Source organism: Oncorhynchus mykiss, chromosome 5 (assembly GCF_013265735.2).
Source record: "Oncorhynchus mykiss isolate Arlee chromosome 5, USDA_OmykA_1.1, whole genome shotgun sequence".
NCBI lineage: Eukaryota > Metazoa > Chordata > Actinopteri > Salmoniformes > Salmonidae > Oncorhynchus > Oncorhynchus mykiss.
Window position 1 is genome coordinate 63,245,676 of NC_048569.1, and position 20,946 is coordinate 63,266,621.

The 20,946-nt window shown below is 41.6% G+C and overlaps 1 protein-coding gene across 1 annotated transcript; it reads right to left on the bottom strand.

The window, feature by feature from the left end:
• Nucleotides 1-11,921: 11,921 nt before the first annotated feature.
• Nucleotides 11,922-14,806, bottom strand: LOC110524282 (relaxin-3 receptor 1-like). Its single transcript, XM_021603786.2, has one exon. It carries the CDS (start codon nt 14,610-14,612, stop codon nt 13,386-13,388), a length of 1,227 nt encoding a protein of 408 aa, XP_021459461.1. The 5' UTR covers nt 14,613-14,806; the 3' UTR covers nt 11,922-13,385.
• Between the last annotated feature and the right edge of the window lie 6,140 nt (nt 14,807-20,946).

The window sequence follows — 20,946 nt, forward strand, 5'->3', positions numbered from 1 at the left end:
CGCAGAGATACAAATGTTCTCCAGAGTTCATCTGACTCTGAAGAAGTAGATAAAGTTCTTCATATCCAAAATCCCAAACTATCCATTTAAAGACTTTGCAGGAGCAAGTCACTGGTTTAATGTTTGCAGAGAACAACATGGTCTTGTCCAGGGTCACGCCAAGGGTCTTTGCACTCTGGGAAGGCGACACTGTGGAGTTATCTATGATGGATCTGATGATGGATCTGTGATGGAGAGGTCTTTGAATGGGAGGAAGAGCAGCTCCATCTTGATGAGCTTTGGGTGGTGGACCAATATTCAAGCTGAGATATCTGCCAGGCATGCAGAGATGCGTGTCGCCACCTTGGTGTCAGAAGGGGGAGAAGGAGAAAAGTAATTGAGTGTCATCCACATAGCATTGATAGGAGAGACCATGTGAGGATATGACGGAGCCGAGTGACTTGGTGTATAGAGAGAAGAGGAGAGGGCCTTGAACCGAGCCCTGGGGGACACCAGTAGTAAGAGTATGTGGTGCAGACTCAGATCCTCTCCACGTCATGTGAGAGAGTTGATCAGATACAGCACGATCAAGAGTTTTGGGGAAAAAAGCAAGAAGGGATGCAGGTATATAGTTTTTGACATCAGATGAGTCGAGTGTTTATTTCTTGAGGAGTGGAGTGACTCGGGCCATTTTGAAGTCAGAGGGTAAGCAGCCAGTGGTCAGGGAGCAGTTGATGAGGGAAGTGAGGAATGGGAGAAGGTCTCCTGAGATGGTTTGAAGAAAAGAGAAGGGGATGGGGTCAGAGACCTGGAGGGGGGTTGCAGTGAAATAAATAGGCGAACATCCTCTAGTAAAGATGAGGTCAAGCGTATTGCCTGCCTTGTGAGTTGGAGGGGAGTGGAAAGAGGCAAGGAGGGGAAAGAGAGAGTTGGAAAGAAATTAATCGAAGGCAGATGTCGGGAGGTTGAAGCTGCCAAGTACGAAGAGCGGTGAGCCATCATCAGGAAACTAGCTTCTCAAGGTGACAAGCTCATTGATGAACTCTCCAAGGGCACCTGGTGCAATAGATGACAACAATGATAAGATTGAGTGGACAAGTGATAGTGATAGCATGGAATTGAAATGAGGAGATGGACACGTGAGAGAGGGAGAAAGGAGAACATCTCCAGTTAGGGGAAATGAGTAGCCTTGTGCCACCATAGCGACGACCAGATGCTCTTGGACTATGAGAGAAAACGTAGTCAGATGAAGAGCCAGCAGCTGGAGTAGCAGTGTTCTCTGGGGTGATCCATGTCTCCGTCAAGGCCAAAAGGGCAAGGGACTGAAGGGCAGCATAGGCTGAGATGAACTCAACGTTCTTGACCGCAGATCGGCAGTTCCAAACTCTGCCAGACACTAGGAAATTCCACATGGGTTGTGCGCGCAGGCTACACTAAATTAGAAGGGTTGTGGCCAAGGGGTGGGAAGCGTCTGTAAAGCCTACAGGGAGAGTAAACAGTAATAGAAAGCACACACATAGTTGCCAAAGCTACAAAAGAGCAAAATGATATCATCAGAAAATAACTAGGTAAGATACTCAAGTGAGAGAGTGATGTGGAGCATTCCTCTCTTTTTTTCCTTAAAGAACTCGGCAGAACAACTCGGCAGAATCATCTTTGTTTCTGCGATGGTCTTATTTTATTTTCCTGACGAGACCGACACTGACGCCACCATAGACTTGGTAAATAGTAATGGTCAAACAACAATCCAGCTCACAACACACAAAATCATTGAATGAAAGTAGTGTATTGCACTAAGATTTGCATATTGAAACGTTATCAACTGCTATATTTCATGAACTGATGTATGCTAAAGTCTCTAATCTTGTACCATCTGAGAGCAGATATGAAAAGTGGCCCTATCACATAATGGATAGGAGCATAATCTAGATCAATTAACACAATTTCACAGCAATTGCAGGATCGAGACTTGAGGTGGAGCTGGCACTGGAACTGGCACTGGGAAATGCTAATTTACATAATTTGTACCTTCAGTTATTTCCAATCCACAGTAATGAACCTTAATTAATTATGTATCTCAGAACTCTGAATGATTTGCATGTCCTAAATTCACATGATTCTGATCACACATTTAGAATGTAGGCCACAAGCGGGTGTGCAAACAGTAGTGCTAAAGTACTTTAACACATATTTCCAGGAAGCAGGGGCTACTTTATATGGATGCTGTTACAGTTTTCGACTTTTTAAGTTATAAGTTATAAGGTACAGTGGCTTCAGAAAGTATTCAAACCCCTTGACTTTGTCCACATTTTGTTGTGTTACAAATTGGGATTAAAATCTATACATTTTTTGGGGTTTAAAATCTATTAAATGTTTTCTACACAAAATAATCTATCAAAATGGAAGAAAAAAGTTCTGGCACCTACTACCATACCTTGTTCAAAGGCTCTTAAATATTTTGTCTTGCACATTCACTCTCTGAATGGTGTACATACGCAATCCATGTCTCAATTGTCTCAAAGATTAAAAATAATGTTTCATCCTGTCTCCTGCCTTTCATCTACACAGTGGATTTAACAAATGACATCAATAAGGGATCATAGCTTTCACCTGGATTTACCTGTTTTGTATACTCAGTTTATCGTGATTAAATAAGTATTCACACCCCTGAGTCAATACTTTGCAGAAGCACCTTTGGCAGCTATTACAGCTGTTTGTCTTTCTGGGTAAGTCTCTAAGAGCTTTCCAGACCTGGATTGTGCCACATTTGCCCATTATTCTTTAGAAAATTCTTCAAGCTTGGTCAAATTGATTGTTGATCATTGCTAGACAACCATTTTCATGTCTTGCCATAGATTGTCAAGTCAACACCGTAACTAGGCCACTCATGAACATTCACTGTCTTCTTGGTAAACAACTCCAGTGTAAATTTGTCCTTGTGTTTTAGGTTGATGTTCTGCTGAAAGGTGAATTCCTCCCCCAGTGTCTGGTGTAAAGCAGACTGAACCATGTTTTCCTCTAGGATGTTGCCTGTGCTTAGCTCCATTACATTCTTTTTTTATCCTGAAAAACTCCCCAGTCGTTAACAATTACAAGCATGCCCATAACATGATGCAGCCACCACTATGCTTGAAAATATTGACAGTGATACTTAGTAATGTGTTGTATTTGATTTGCCCCAAATATAACACTTTGTATTCAGGACAAAAAGTTAATTGCTTTGCCAAATTCTTTGCAGTATTTCTTTTTGCAGTTGTTTGTTTCGTGTTTGTTTGTTTCGTGTTTGTTGTTTACTTATTAAAACACTCACCCCCTGTACTTGCTTCCCGACTCTCAGCGCACTACTTATATTGTCATAACAAAGGGGTTGAAAACATTTCATCTTTCATTCTTTATTCATTTGTAAGCATTTCTAAAAACATAATTCCACTTTGACGTTTGGGGTGTTGTTTGTAGGCCAGTGACAAAACATCTCAATTTAATACATTTTAAATTCAGGCTTTAACACAAAATGTGTAAAAAGTCAAGGGGGTGAATACTTTCTGAAGGCCCTGTACGTGGGTTATTTTATCCCCTTGAACTTTCACAAAATACTCTGCAAAAAAAATACAAATCCATTCTTCCTTGGCTTTGCTGAGAAACTGTAAGAAGCTGTATTACATGCTCACAGGTCAAATCATTTCACAGAGAAGACATTGCTACAATTTAAACTGAACATCCTGTGAATCTCACTGCCCTGGTTTCAAGGGAGGTGTTGTCACAGAAACGAAAGATTTTCATAAATATCAGTGGGAGAGCTCCCTTAAAAAATAGCTGGATTAATGTGATGTAAATAGACTGTGATTCAAATAGCAGAGAAACTACACCGTTTATCATTTGCATGTTGTTGATTCAACAATAGTTATTCAATAACAGAACAGCAGTTATAATAGTAATTGAAATATATCCGTCAACTAAGAAACAAGCCACATGACTCCATTGTGTCTCACAGCACAGCTAAATAATTTAATCATCCATAATTCAGGATATTGCATGTCATCGTGGAATTTTGATTTGGATGGAATTATACAGTATGCATTACCGGTGCTATCTGCTCATACTCAATGATATTTCCAAAGTTTGAAGTTATTTTGTTTTGTATTACCCCCCATCCTGCCCCCTCCTTTATATTGTAAAGTGCTTTGAGCATCTGGAAGATTTCCATTTAAACCTAATCAATTAATCAATCTTATTGGATGAGAGGTTTTCTATTCATTTCTAATACATTTTCTCTATGTGGTAGCCTAGGGTTATGTTGAAGTCTTATATAAATACCCAACTATGTACTGCAATGGGATTGATTTTCAACACTTGTCATGTGCAAATTATAGATGCACATTTCTTCAAGCCATAAAACATGATAAGGTCAAGTTGTGACACAGTGTCACAAATCAACCTTCATGGGCCTTGACAGCACACCTGGAGTGAGCGTGGTGTAAGGTTGTTTGTTTTGTCTCAGCTGCTTGTCCTGACGCAGGTGATAATGATGGCCAGGGACAGGCTTCCTGATGCTTCCTGGTGCAAAGGGGGAGAGAGAGAGGTTTATTACAACGTGAGACAATGCGATAAGGCTTGAAACAATGACTGGCCTGGTATTTCAGAGCTGCTCCATTGTCCCTGAGCTGGTCACGATCCTTATCCAAGCCGGGCAGCTGGGAAAGGTCTCCGAATGCCGAGCTCTCAATTATTATCATGCAGTTATGGAATTACTAGCGCTCTGTCATTTTCAATACGTAGGGCACATATGGGCCGAACATTTAGCATTCGTGCAGTGATTCAGGCAATTACATAGAAGTCATCACATCTCTCATGCCATTTTTCATTGATCTTTGCACTGCATGGATTTAAAGCTCTCTAGTGCTGAATGGCCTGGGGAGCTGAAAGGCTATCAGACTGGCTGTAAGAGGAATTAGAGCTCTCTGCGCTCTGACCTTATAGGTTCACATAGGGGTGACCTGGTTGTGATGTGCTGCACTTTGGTTGCCGTATTTGACCTGCTCATTATTATGACAGGCTTTTACCATAGCAAGAACCCAGATGTTACAACTGGGAACCAAGTTGGGTTGAAATCTACTTTCCAAAAATCATATTTTCAGTTACAGACATTAAATAATGTTGATGGGAGGGATGTCATCTGTAAGTACTAGCAGGGATGTAATTGGAAAGTAAATTGGATAACTCACATGACCGGACATTCAGCTTGACTAATGGGTCATTCCACCTCAAAAAGCACAAGAAAGAAGATTTCAACACCCATGTAATGGTTTTCCTCCTCTTCGTCTGAAGAGGAGAGGCGAGAAGGATCGGAGGACCAATATGCGGCGTGGTAAGTGTCCATGGTTGTTTATTTAAACACATAAACTGAACACTCTATACAAAACAAACGTACCGTCAATAACGAAAACAGAAAACAGTATCGTGTGGTGTAAAACACGGAAACAATCACCCACAAAAACACAGTGAAACCCAGACTACCTAAGTATGATTCTCAATCAGAGACAACTAACGACACCTGCCTCTGATTGAGAACCATACTAGGCCGAACACAGAAAAACAACCTAGACACACAAAACAGAATGCCCACCCAGCTCACGTCCTGACCAACACTAAAACAAGGAAAACACAAAAGAACTATGGTCAGAACGTGACAACCCACCATATCAGATTGTTCTGAAATTGTTCCTGTTGTTAGACACAGATGAGATTAGCATTTCTGCAACTTTAGTTTGCTTAAATATAATTTGAGAAATTAAGCTAATTGTTTACAATTTATAGGATTCATATAATATTCAATAACTATTGTACCTAACATCCAATTTGGACCAATCGTTTTCTAACAATGAGTTAGACATGAGCAATCCAAAGAAATTGTCGATAGCCACACACGGACCCCCACATTCCATGCCATTCCCACCCCAACAACGAGTATGTAGTATCAGTTCTATGTTTCTGACAAGTAGTATGGAACTGCGGCTCATAGTATTGTTTCTTCATCTTATGTAATGTGTTCTCAGTGAATTTGGATTTGTTTCCCTGTTCAGAGAAATTAGTCATTGAAGTTAAGTTTATATCCCATCCAACATCCTGATATTACCAGGTTCTGACCACTAGATGGTGCTATTACTGCTATGAGGTGAGAATAAACCATTTTGGAATAAAGAGTTAAGTTATTTACAGTCGGTAATAAGAGTTGCAGAAAATAAGTTCCTAAAATGTAAAGACAATCAATGAAAATAAGTTTAAGAGAAGAGTTTAAACAGTGTCAACATATCTTTGACAACAAGCTAAGGTTCTGTAAGAGGAGATTCAGAAAGGGCCAAGCACTGCATCTCGAACAACGGCATTCAGGTCAAAGAGTAGTTCAATCTTGGTTTCATCAGACCAGAGAATCGTGTTTCTCATGGTCAGAGTCCTTTAGGTGCCTTTTGGCAAACTCCAAGTTGGCTGTCATGTGCCTTTTACTGAGGAGTGGCTTCCGCCTGGCCAGCCTACCACAAAGGCCTGATTGGTGGAGTGCTGCAGAGATGGTTGTCCTTCTTGAAGGTTCTTCCATCGCCACAGAGGAACTCTGGAGCTCTGTCAGAGTGTCCATCAGGTTCTTGGTCACCCCCCTGACCATGGCCCTTCTCCCCCAATTGTTCAGTTTGGCCGGGGGGCCAAGCTCTAAGAAGAGTCTGGGTGATTCCAAACTTCTTATATTTAACAGTGATGGAGACCACTGTGTTCTTGAGGACCTTCAATGCTGCAAAAAATGTTGTACCCGAATTTGTAGAAACAGATCAAGGGTGATAATCAATAGAAACAGGATGCACCTGGGCTCAATTTCGATTCTCATAGCAAAGGGTCTGAATACTTATGCAAATAAGGAATTTCTGTTTTGTATTTTTAATACATTTGCAAAGAATTGTGTGTTGATTGATGACATTGTTTCATTTAATCCATTTTAGAATAAGGCTGTAACTTAACAAATGTGGAAAAAGGGAAGGGATCTGAATACTTTCTGAATGCACTGTATGTATGTTTTATTGATTTCCAAAAGGCTTTTGATTGGTTAAATAGCTATATTCGTACTTTCAGACGTGTAAATGCCGAGTGGATGGTAAATGTTATGATGCAACAAAAGCTCTACATAGAGGTCCAGTCTCCTGTGTACAGGTACATTAGTTGAAGACTGGATGGTTTCCCACTCCTTTGGAGTCAAACGAGGCGACATCTCTTCCCCACCTTCGTTGGCCCTTTTTGAAAATGACTTGGCTCTTCAAATCATGCATGCTAACCTAGGAGGTCACGACTTTTGGGGAAGCTATTGTACGCAGATGATACTGTCCTCCTTGAAGAGAGTGAGGTTTATTTGCAATGTACAGTATGTTGAACACTGTCAATCTCTGTTTTACCAAGTGGAGATAAATGATTAACCAAGATAAAACCCAGATAATGCACTTCAGAAAAAAGGGTACAATAAGAAGTATTCATGATTTCTCTTTTAGAGCAATGACCCTAACCTACACTAACTCATATAAATACTGTACATTGGTTTCCTTTTTGATGAATGTATGACCTTTGAAGAAGGTATAAAGTGTTTATCAGATTCTGCAAGTAGAGGGTTGGGGTCTGTAGTAAGTAAACATAAAATATGTGAAGACCTTGAACTGTGCTGCTGGAATCTGGAATCTGGGAACCAAACAGCGAACTATATTGATGAATAGAGCCATACAATGTTTTCTGGGTTTGGACCCAAGCTTTGCTATTCAAGGAGTCACATGTTTGGAGTCCTGTGAAATAAGACAGAGGGGTGAAATGATTAGGTTATGGAACCGCCTCATCAATATGCCAGAGGACAGAAAAATAAAAAAGGTTTTTAACTGTGATAAAACACCACAGGTCCTTGTGTGCCCAGTTGAGAGCCGGGATGCTGCCTCTGGCAATTGAAGTAGGAAGGTTCAATGACATAGATGAAGAAGCGCGACTATGTACTGTCTGTGATTTAGGGGAGGTCGAGAATGAACTGCACATTTTATTTTATTATACTACATAAGATGATTTGAGCACTATACTGTTTGCTAAAATGTTGCAAAGAAAACAGGAACTATTCTGGATTAGAGATGAAGAAAAACTTGAATGGCTATTTAGGAAATAAGTATTCCTGTTTGCAAATCTTTCCTCCAAAGCTTGGAAGGTACATACATTTTATACTTTAAATGTTTTGTTTTCTCAACAGTCTTTCACTGCCCTATGAATGTATGTTTATATACATGTATGTATGTATGTGTAGATATATGGACATGATTATTGTATTTTGCTAGAGTAAATACAGTGTTTTATAAGCCCATTTGGGCATCCTGAAGATGCATGGCACTATAATAATAAATCAAATCAAATCGACAATACTGACAGCCGCAGTTCCATACTACTTGTCAGACATAGAGAACTGATACTACATACTCGTTGTTGGGGTGGGAATGGCGTGGGGTGTCCATGGGTGGCTGTTGACCATTTCTTTTGATTCCTCATGTCTAACCCATTGTTCAAAAACACTTTGGTCCAAATCAGATGGTAGGTACTACAATTATTGAATATTATATGAATCCGATAAATTAAAATGGTGAATTTGGGTGCAATCAATTAGCTTAATTTCTCAGATCAAATTAAATTTCAGCAAAATAATATTGCCGGAATGCTTATCTTATCTGTTTCTAAGTACAGAAACAATTTCAGAACAATCTGAGATGGTGAGGGTCATGGCCTGCTGAAACGACATGGAACGACCCTAATGTTTTTTACTTGTCAAAGTGTCCCCCTGTGAAATTTTCACAGATAATGACTAACACCCGATTCCATCCCTGGGTATTAGTCATTATCTCCACTTCCTTGTTGTTGAATGGAAGTCGGATGAGGAAGATGCCGTGTGTTTGTGACGCATTCAACAAAAGTAGCAGATTGGTTATCCAGACTGACTCAAAACAAGCGTATTGATGCTGTCACGCTGCCCTAAACGACGACAGACTTGAAAGAAAGCCTACAACATGGTAGAGCAGAGAGACTTTTCAGTTTGAACATGTTTTATAACTGAAGATCTAGTTTAGGCCTATTCTCATGGAGTGCTTGTGTTGATGTAACATTAAATAGAAGCCTAAGTTTTGAATTGAACCTGCCTCCCTGGGTCTCTGTACCATGAGATCCCTCCTAGCTCTCCCCAGGCCACATGCAACTGAAGTCGATGAAACGGCCACATATCACAATCATTACAAATAGCCCTTCTTGAAAAATGATTGTTTACTGCAACCATTTCTACTCCTATCCGTAGACAGAGATGCTGTTATAAGTAGTAGTCATTATCTCCTCTCCTGTCTAGTTTGAAGTACAATGAGGCGAGTAACATGCTGTGTATTGAACATCTTTAAATAAAGTCACACACTATCAAGGGCGTGCGTACATTTCTGCCACAATGATACTCTGAGTCACGTCAAAGTGACCTTGATGTCAAAGGGGCGCATCCCTGCCACTGTCACACTTTGTTGTCATGAATCTGCGTAGGCATGAGAAGTTTGCCTGAAGTTTGCACTTTGAAAACTGTCGAGATTTCATATTTAGCTGGATCAAAGCTGTGGTAGAGGGTGAGATTCACCAGGAGAGGGAGGAAGTAAGATACAGAGGGGGTTGTTGTTGATGGAAATGCAAAGTCAGGAGGAGAGTGTCAGGAATTAATAGTAGGCTTTAGGAATATGAGAGTTCGTTTTGGCCCAGCTCTTAATGGACTCAAAGATAAGCACCTTCTGGTGCTGCGGGCAACATGAGAGTACATTTAATTCCATCATGGACTTGAAGATTGGAATGTGTGTGTTGTTGGAATGGTCAGAAGAGGTGGAATAATTTGACAGGTATCTGGAAAATTTCCATCAGAGGAAATGATGATGGGGGAAAAACAATGAGAGGATGAGAGGAATCATGGCAGATGCTATCTACTGTTTACATTTAACCAGGCAATCAATTAATCCTAGGAAGCTTCTGAATGGATCTACGTTTCAACAATGAAAGTAATTAATCTGCAGTCCTCCCTGCCATTTATGGCAATCAGTCAACATGAATCGCAGTCATTCACCTCATGGGAGATAAAGATGAATCCTCCTTTCCTCAGTGAGCTGCTGCATCTCAATAGGATTCCTCTTCAGACAGTCTCCCAGTATGGTAAATCAAGTGTTCTGTCTTTCTTTGCTCTCTAAAATCATCGTCCCATCCCCCGTCCTCTTCCCTGTCCCCATCCTCCCTAAAAAAAGAGATAAGTACCTTACTAGAATAGGTTTTATGAGTTGGCTTATTACCTCTGGAAGTGCCTCTCGACTCCATCTCCACTAGTACTGGGGAGAACTTAATAAAACTCTCTTCATTTGAAATAAAGGTTATGACAATGTGCTTTGGTATTCATAGGCTGTCTCCGTGACCCATTGTACTTCTTATATTATTCATGAGCCTCAATATGTAACATCATTAGTGGAGAGATACTGCACACGTCTAGACTGCAGTTTACTGATTGCACTTTCAATCACGATATTACCAATTTATATTTCTTAGATGGTTTGCAAATAGTTTGCTCATCATGAATCGGAATGTTTTGCTAAGCATTAAGATAAGGCAATGTCAGCATAAGTAGAAAGAGTGCTAAAAGTCAAGTGGAACGTAACAAAATTATAGCAAACACATTTTCCTATGGATATGCATTGGTCCCTGATTCATTGATAAATTGCTGTAAGTGCCTGGGAGAGGAGTTAACAAGCAGACACTGCAGCCCTTGGTGGTGTCAAAGCATTTTGTTTGTTAGGGGTTGACAAAAGAAAGAATCCTCATCATTTCTCAGGCTGAATGTTTGGTAGCGTTTGACAGATGTAAACACCAGAGTTTGTCTTTCAGTGCAGAAGAAGAATAGCCTGGTGAATTCAGAATTAACGCTACGTGTGTCACGTTCTGACCTTAGTTCTTTTGTTATGTCTTTGTTTTAGTATGGTCAGGGCGTGAGTTGGGTGGGTTGTCTATGTTAGTTTTTCTATGATTTGCTATTTCTGTGTTTGGCCTGGTATGGTTCTCAATCAGAGGCAGCTGTCAATCGTTGGCCCTGATTGAGAACAATATTTAGGGAGCCTGTTTTCTATTGTGTTTCGTGGGTGATTGTTTTCTGTTTTGTGTCTACACCAGACAGGACTGTTTCGTTTTGTTCATTCTTCATTGTTAGTTTGTTTAGTGTTCTTATGAAAATAAATTATCAATATGGACACTTACCACGCTGCATTTTGGTCCTCACCTTCTTCCACCAACAATGGCCGTTACAACGTGAGAAAGAAAGCCACATTCCTGTCTGCATGCTGAGAATGTCAATGAAAGGCAGGGTTCCCCAAAGACATTCAGCCACAGGCCAATTTTTCCAAGAGCAGATGGTCGGGGTGCCAGAACATATGTATAAATCATTTGTACACTGCAAATTGACTGCAATAATCCCAAACATATATAGTATTTGACAAAAACAGAATATTTTCAAACCTTAATTATATTGCGATACGATCACATATGCCTCTTTGTTCATGCATGGGAATACTTGGTATACTTTTGCTCAGAAAACTTGAGGGGGGGGGCAAATAATATCTGGCCGCCTATTGGTGAACCCTTATTCTAAGGTACTTAACAGCACAATTAGAGCCACTTCATCACTGGAGCCCTAAGCTGTAGGATCTGAATTTGATCACAATGTTGCAGGATGGCTTTCCTGCAATGCAGGACATTTTAAACTTGTAGTGTATTTGAGGTTTAAAAAGGCTTCTGAAGTTTGTAATTTCCACTTTGAATTTTCAGACTTAATTTTCCCTTATGAAAAATGTATTAACCCCTACAAAATGTCCATTAATTATAATCCACATAATAATTCACATTTCCTGTTGCTGCAGGATTATTTTCCTGCTGTAGAGAACTGGCTCAAATTAAGATCCTGCATGTGTATACCACATCCCCATCCATATGCTCTGATTTCAAACACGACCCAATTCATCAAAAGAGGATGTTCAAGTTGACTGGTTTATTTCTTAGTTCTACATAATGCACTTGCAATTTTACTAAAATCTTGTTTCAATCTTTACTAAAACAGTTTATATAGCAAATGAGATCAAGGCAACACAATTACAAAAAATGGTGAATCACATTAGTAATCGTGTAGCTCTTGCAATATAACCTTTACAGTACATGATTTCACAGAGACTTGTTCACATTCCATTGAAGGTTTCGACTATTTCATACTTTTTTAAATATATTTCCTTCAAACTGAATTATTAATATAGATATAAGAACGGGTAGGAGGATGATATCCCATAATAAATTCACTTTGTACGGCTCAAAGCAGCGGCTCAGTGTGTGTGCGCAGCTCACGTTTAACAGACAGAGAAAGCAAAGACTGTAAGCAAGGTCGTCTTGTTGTTGCAATGTAATGCAACTTTTCTATTCCTTCAAATCAAAATAGTTTTCTTACGTTCTAGTGGACACACTAAGAGACCCTGACCTTGCGTACAGCAGTATGTAAGACCTACAACTTGCTCTCTGTATGTTCCACTGATCAACTATTCAGCTCTATCACATATACAATGTGTTCCCACCACACTCCTTTATTTGTCTATATCAGAAAAATATATATTATTTGGAGTAAAAAATACTCTACTAATCGGTTGCTTGCGCACACAACAAAGCTTCCTGGAGAGAGACATTTGCCAACATGGCTCTGGTAATAACAATAACACCAATCAAAATGATATCAAATGAACCATATCAATAGATTATAATTGAGTTCCTGTTTTATTTGATGATTTAAAGGATCGATACACCTACCAAGGACAGTTCTAGCATAGGAGGACATGAACAAATGCAATAACAAGGTACTAAATTGCATGACAATAACACCCTGCACAGACATTAGTGTGTCTGAATAAACTCTTGCATCCTATGGACAGTCTCATCTATTCATCATCTCGTGAATACAATACGCGGCAGAAAGTGTGTTCTGTTGAGTGCACATTACCCAATTCAAATGATTGAAAACAAATGGATAATTGATGGAGATCATAGGTGGAATGGCGACTTGTGTCTTATCTGGCAGGTACGAAGCAGAAGGTGAAGCATTATGGTTTGAACTCATTGAGACCCCTGACATGAGTGCTACTTGTTACATATTCATGGCAAATTACGGGAAGGCAGAGAAGCCCCGGAGGAGACAGATGAAAAACACATCTGGCAAAGAGAATCTGAGTAGGGGGAAAGAAAATAGGGCACATCCTAATGGGCATTCCTTGTGATGGTGCTGTTCCCTCAATCACAACAAACGCATTTCATGAAATGCCTCAAACATCCATCTGGACCAGCACCATGTCAGGGGGAGCCTCTGCCACCTTGGCCTTGCGGGGCAGCAGGTTGGCCAGGCTCCTTGGGGAGGGTGTGGCGCGCAGCAGCAGCTCTTTGAGGCCTGTGCGGTACTCACGGCGAATTATGCAGTACAACACAGGGTTGAGGCAGCTGTTGGTGTGAGCCAGACATACAGTCAGAGGGAAGGTGTAGTTCTGGGCGTTGTAATATGCGTTGCTGAAGTGCACCAGGTCAAACTTAATCAGCGCGCCCCACAGTGTCAGCGCCTGGTTGGGCAGCCAGCACAGAAAAAAGGACAGCACCACGATGGCCACCGACTTGGTGACTTTGGAGCGGTGCTTGTGGCGGCCTTCCGAGCCCTCCGAGCTGGTCGCTCCGCTGATGCGTTGGCTCAGCACGAAGCGCAGAAGCAGCAGGTAACACACAGTGATGACCACCAAGGGGATGAGAAAGCCCAGCAGTACCTTCTGTAGCTGGTACAGCCCCAGGAGCAGCTGAGGGTCCCAGCTGCCCGACTCAGAGAATCGCACCAAACACAACTCCTCGTCGTACAGCTGGGCACTGGTGGAGTAGATGGCATGGGGCAGGGTGACCAGCAGCGACACTACCCAGATGCCCAGGCTGATCCACTTGGCACCAGCCGCCGCTGCCCGCCTGCTGTGCATCTTGAGGGCCGTGGTCACCGCGTAGTACCGTGCCACACTCATGGCAGTCAGGAAGAAGACGCTGGCGTACATGTTCATGACGGTCACGGAGCTGATGATCTTACACATTACTTTGCCGAAGGGCCAGCGGAAGTCCAGAGCCGTGTCAATAGCCCAAAAAGGGAGTGTGAGAACAAACTGCAGGTCGGTGAGAGCCAAGCCCATTACAAAGCAGTTGATGGACGACTGCTTCTGACTGTGGCGTGAGTGAAGCAGGTAGAGTGCCAGAGAGTTCCCCACTAGCCCCAGTGCACACACGACGGAGTACACCAGAGCTATCATCACACGCACTGTGATGCTGGAGCCATCGCCCTGCAGTTCCAGGATAGATTCCTTGCTTAAGAAATATAGCCAGCACCGCAGCGACAGGTTACCAGTAGAGCCACCGTAACCCAGTCCAGCATTATCCTCCAGCACCTGCTCACAAACCTCTGGTGCCAGGGTCTGTGCACTGTCATTCTGTTGCATGGCTGAGTCATTCATTCGCAAATCCCTCTGCATGGCATGTTGGAGACGTGTTATGCTCAGGAGTAGAAACCAATTGGAGGAGATGCGATATTCATGATGAGGGAAAAAGTTGCCTAAATGTCATTTTGAACATACCTGTGCTTTTTAGTTTCTCTGTGGAGCTGACTTTTAGCTGAATCCAAATGTATCCTCCTGTATAGGTGTCTCTCCTCCTCCACCACGCGTATCGCCTCTAATTCACTTCACTCAACTCAGTGGGTGCATCTCGCATTCTTTTATAGATTCCGCGGGTGCGCGCAAGGCTCAGGCTCAGGCTCGTAATCATCACCACAGCTTCTAGCCTGTCTCCTTGAACAGCCCAGATAATGACATGGTCGTCCTGCAATGTCTGTACACATATCCTATTCGTCATAAATAAAGCTCAATGACATTTCATTTAAATCCTGTTTGCTGTGTGTCTTCAGTTTCTTTGGTGTGTGTAAAGGTGTTATGAAATGAATTTTGGATGAAACAAAACAAACAACACATTAATTCACCTGAATGGCCGGTTATGTCCACCACTCTTAAAACACTTAAATGGGCAGTTTGTTCTAATGAATCATCACAGTTGTTCATCTTGCCCTCTCAGACGATTATGACTCACCCTCAGAAAAAACAAAGAGACAGCAGCCTTGAATCAAGAGGTGTTTTCACTTGTACCACTACTTTCTGACGACTCTGAGTGGGAAACATGTTGGAACAGAGAGGATGGGGAGAGAAAAGAGGCAACGCGCTCACTGTGGACATGTTACTGCTCGGGATCAAATTGGACAATTGGAAAATAACAGATATGATCAATCAACAAATAATCTCTTTATGGATGTTTTCAAAAATGTTGTTTCAACATAATTTGTCAAATTGTTTGTGACGTGGAATCTACACGGAAAATACATTGGATTTGAAAAAAGTCTTTAACATTTTTAGTTTTGATGGTGGAATTGATGTGGACATTTCAAAAACAGGATTATGTCATCATGGTAACCAATTGTCAACATAGACAAAGCTTGTATAAAATGTGTTGAATTTGTACCTTTTAAAACAACGTCAGATCTTCAACTTATAGCCATATATATCAGAAAAAAAAACTATAGGCTGGGTAGCACCCCCTACTGGAGAATTGATCTATCTACAGTTACCCTCCAGTCTCTCATCCAGGGTTTTAAGCAAGCCCTGCTTCGCCTTGATATTTGTCAATGACTACCATTTGAAAGAAAACACTTTGAAGTTTGTGGAAATCTGAAATTAATTTAAAAGAATAGAATACATTAGATCTGGTAAAAGATTATACAAACAAAAAAACATGCATTTTCTCATTTTTTTTTTTTCATCATCTTTGAGAGCAAGAGAAAGGTCATATAATCAAATATGAGTTTAGGCACAATTTAGATGTTGGCCACCAGATGGCAGTGTGTGTGAAACATTTCAGACTGATTCAGTGAAACGGTATGGCAGGTAGCCTAGTGGTTAGAACATTGGGCCAGTAACCGAAAGGTTGCTGGATTGAATCCCCGAGCTGACAAGGTAAAAAATCTATCATTCTGCCCCCTGAGCAAGGCAGTTAACCCACTGTTCCCCAAAGAGGTGGATGTTGATTTAGGCAGCCCCTCACACATCTCTGATTCAGAGGGGTTGGGTTAAATGCGGAAGGTGTACAACTGACTAGGTATCCTCCTTTTCCATCACATTACTACACTATATTTTGTATCAAGTCTGCCAGGAGTTTTTTCAAATTAGCGGAATTGGTCAATTGATACATTTTCAAGTACATAACTATCGAAAACATATAAAAATGCTATAGTAATAAAACATTTAAGTTTACACAATCCCAAGAATGTCTTACACGATGGGTCATTAGCCTCCCTACAGAAAGACACTAACCTTCACACATCTAGATGGCCTGGTGGTGGTGGGGCAGAAACAGCAGGGGTTCAAACTGTAGAACCCAGTTCCTACATTTGAATACAAAAATGGATTTTATCAAACTAAACAGTGCTACATTTTATCTCTGGGACCCCCAGGACGACAAATCTGAGCAAGATTACTGAATATAAGTACATTATTTACCTTCAGAGTTGAATGTATCAAACCAATTACCCTGATAAAAGTGTTTTGTTGTTGTGCCCTCTCCTCAAACGATAGCATGGTATTTGTTCACTGTAATAGCTACTGTAAATTGGACAGTGCAATTAGATTAACCTCTACGGGCTCGGTGTCCCTAAACCAGGACAGTTGTTGCTAACGTGCGCTAATGTGACTAGAATGACTTCGTAAGTAGCAGCCAACTTTCCAGGACATAGACGTGTCTTATATGGGCAGAAAGCTTAAATTCTTGTTAAAAACAAAGTATGGTCACATTTTCTTTTCTCTGTTAAACCTACCTTTTGGAATGACTTCGATGGCGACAGTGAAACTATTTAATCACTCATATATAATCAATGATGTTATTTAGGCCTACAGTATACGCTGAGTATACCAAACATTAGGAACACCCCTCATAAGATCCTCAGGGCATGGACTCTACAAGGTGTCGAAAGCATTCCTCGGGGATGCTGACCCATGTTGATTCCAATGCTTCCCACAGTTGTGTGAAGTTGGTCCGATGTCCTCGGGTGGTGGACCATTCTTGATAAACACTGGAAGTTGCTGAGCGTGAAAAGCCCAGCAGTGTTGTCGCTATTGACACAAACCGGTGGGCCTGGCACCTACTACCCAGTTCCAAGGCACTTCAATCTTCTGTCTGAACCATTCACCCTCTGAATGGCACAAATGCACAATCCATGTCTCAGCCTCCAGTATTTATGCTGCAGTAGTTTGTGTCGGGGGGCTAGGGTCAGTTTGTTAAATCTGGAGTACTTCTCCTGTCTTATCCGGTGTCCTGTGTGAATTTAAGTATGCTCTCTCTAATTCTCTCTTTCTCTCTTTCTCTCTCTCGGAGGACCTGAGCCCTAGGACCATGCCTCAGGACTACCTGGCATGATGACTCCTTGCTGTCCCCAGTCCACCTGGCCGTGCTGCTGCTCCAGTTTCAACTGTTCTGCCTGCGGCTATGGAATCCTGACCTGTTCACCGGACGTGCTACATGTCCCAGACCTGCTGTTTTCAACTCTCTAGAGACAGCAGGAGTGGTAGAGATACTCTTAATGATCGGCTATGAAAAGCCAACTGACATTTATTCCTGAGATGCTGACTTGCTGCACCCTCGACAACTACTGTGATTATTATTATTTGACCATGCTGGTAATTTATGAACATTTGAACATCTTGGCCATGTTCTGTTTTAATCTCCACCCGGCACAGCCAGAAGAGGACTGGCCACCCATCATAGCCTGGTTCCTCTCTAGGTTTCTTCCTAGGTTTTGGCCTTTCGAGGGAGTTTTTCCTAGCCACCGTGCTTCTACACCTGCATTGCTTGTTTTGGGTTTTAGGCTGGGTTTCTGTACAGCACTTTGAGATATCAGCTGATGTACAAAGGGCTATATAAATATATTTGATTTGATTTAATGTCTCAATTGTCTCAAGGCTTAAAAATGATTATTTAACCTGTCTCCTCCCCTTCATCTACACTAATTGAAGTGTATTTAACAAGTGACATCAATAAGGGATCATAGTTTTCACCTGGATTCAGCTGGTCAGTCTGTCATAGAAGAGCAGGTGTTTTTAATGTTTTGTACACCCAGTGTATAGCATTTGCAAAGTCATCAACAGCTATTGTTTCAATCCTATGGTGGCATAGCCATGGTAGCCAAAATAATGGCTTGCACAGCATGTTCATACATGATTCTAAGCATGATGGGATGTTAATTGCTTAATTAACTCAGGAATCACACCTACAGGGCCTTCGGAAAGTATTCAGACCCCTTGACTTTTTCCATATTTTGTTCAGTTATGGCCTTATTCTAAAATGTATTAAAACGTTTTTTTCACACATCAATCTACACACAATACCTGATAATGACAAAAACAGGTTTAGACATTTTTGCAAAATAAAAACTGAAATACCACATTTACATTAGAATTCACACAATTTACTCAGTACTTTGTTGAAGCACCTTTGGCAGCGATTACAGCCTCAAGTCTTATTGGGTATAACAATACAAGTTTGGCACACGTACGTGTATGAGTTTCTCCCATTCTTCTCTGCAGATCCTCTCAAGCTCTGTCAGGTTGGATGGGGAGCGTCGCTGCAAAGCTATTTTCATGTCTCTCCAGAGATGTTTGATATGCTTCAAGTCCTCGCTCTGGCTGGACCACTCAAGGACACTCAGATACTTGTCCCAAATCCACACCTGCGTTGTCTTGGCTATGTGCTTAGGGTTGTTGTCCTGTTGGAACGTGAACCATCGCCCCAGTCTGAGGTCCTGAGCACTCTGGAGCAGGTTTTCATCAAGGATCTCTCTGTACTTTGCTCCGTTCATCTTTCCCTCGATCCTGACTAGTCTCCCAGTCCCTGCCGCTGAAAAACATCCCCACAGCATGATGCTGCCACCACCATTGTCACGCCCTGACCTTAGAGATCCTTTAAATTCTCTATTTGGTAGGTCAGTGTGTGACTAGGGTGGGAAATCTATGTTTGTATTACTTTGTTGGCCGAGTATGGTTCCCAATCAGAGGCAACTGCCTATCGTTGTCTCTGATTGGGGATCATACTTAGGCAGCCCTTTTTCCCACCTTCTGTTGTGGGATCTTGTCTTTGGTTGTTGCATGTCTTTGTACTCCTAGCTTTACGTTCGTTGAGTTGTTTATTGTTTTTGGTGGAACATTTAAAATTAAAAGAAAATGTACGCCTACCACGCTGCACCTTGGTCTACCCTTAACGACGAACGTTACAACCACCTGGGATGGTGCCAGGTTTCCTCCGAACATGACGCTTGGCATTCAGGCCAAAGAGTTCAATCTTGAATTTATCAGACCAGAGAATCTTGTTTCTCATGTCTGAGTCCTTTAGGTGCCTTTGGCAAACTCCAAGTTGGCTGTCATGTGCTTTTACTGAGGAGTGGCTTCCGCCTGGCCACTACCACAAAGGCCTGATTGGTGGAGTGCTGCAGAGATGGTTGTCCTTCTGGAAGGTTCTCCCATCTCCACAGAGGAACACTGGAGATCTATCAGAGTGACCATTGGGTCTTGCTCACCTCCCTGACCAAGGCCCTTCTCCCCTGATTGCTCAGTTTGGCCAGGCGGACAGCTCTATGAAGAGTCTTGGTAGTTCCAAGCATCTTCCGTTTAAGAATGATGGAGACCACTGTGTCCTTGGGGACCTTCAATGCTGCAGAATTGTTTTGGTACCCATTCCCAGATCTGTGCCTCAACACAATCATGTCTCCGAGCTCTACGGACAATTCCTTCAACCTCATGGCTTGGTTTTTGCTCTGACATGCACTGTTCACTGTGGGACCTTATATAGACAGGTGTGTGCCTTCCCAAATCATATCCAAACAATTGAATTTACCACAGGTGGACTCCAATCAAGTTTAGAAACATCTCAAGGATGATCAATGGAAACAGTATGCACCTGAGCTCAATTTCGAGACTCATAGCAAAGGGTCTGAATACTTCTGTAAATAAGGCATTTCTGTTTTTTATATTTATACATTTGCAAAAATGTATAAAAACCTGTTTTCGCTTTGTCATTATTGTATATTGTTTGTAGATTGATGAGGGAGAAAAATAATTATATCAATTTTAGAATAAGGCTGTAACATAACAAAATGTGGAAAAAGGGAAGGAGTACCTAAATACCTTCCCGAATGCACTGTAGTGTGTGGTCCTCCCACTATGACTCATCGGGAGAGCATGCAGTTTATTAGGCTACAGATTTGTTTTAAATGTTTAGCTTCACAGGGTGGTGAAAGTGCAAGGTGATGAGCTTGATGTTACTTTCCAATAATATCGAGGGTCTTCTAATGGTGACATGATAATCGGCGCTTGGCTGCCGTTTTACAAATAAAAATAATCTCGGTCTTTTATGCGAAATCTAGCCAACTGCGAGCAGATTGTGCTGTTGGCTAGAGCGCACGTGCAAAGGTCAGTGTTGTCACAATCCCTATCAGCAGAGTTGAAAATGCGATGGAAACCCATTTAACTTGTATTTGTTACTCGGTACATAGTTTACCCTGTCATCACGCAGACCATTTTATCTGCAACAAGTCAATTTAATGGGAAAATCTCTGGTGGGAAAATCTGCATATTGTTTTAATGCAGATTGTTTTATATTCGCATGAAAATCTGTCACCAATTGGATGGAAACCTAACTACTGACTTAGTCTTGCTTTAATTCCAGTTTGTCTACAAATTCATAATTGATGTGTTGGATTCAGGTCTCCATCTAAAC

Excerpts from the sequence above, each read along its gene's own strand:
- LOC110524282 (XM_021603786.2), bottom strand. The coding sequence starts at position 14,612 with ATGCAGAGGGATTTGCGAATGAATGACTCAGCCATGCAACAGAATGAC.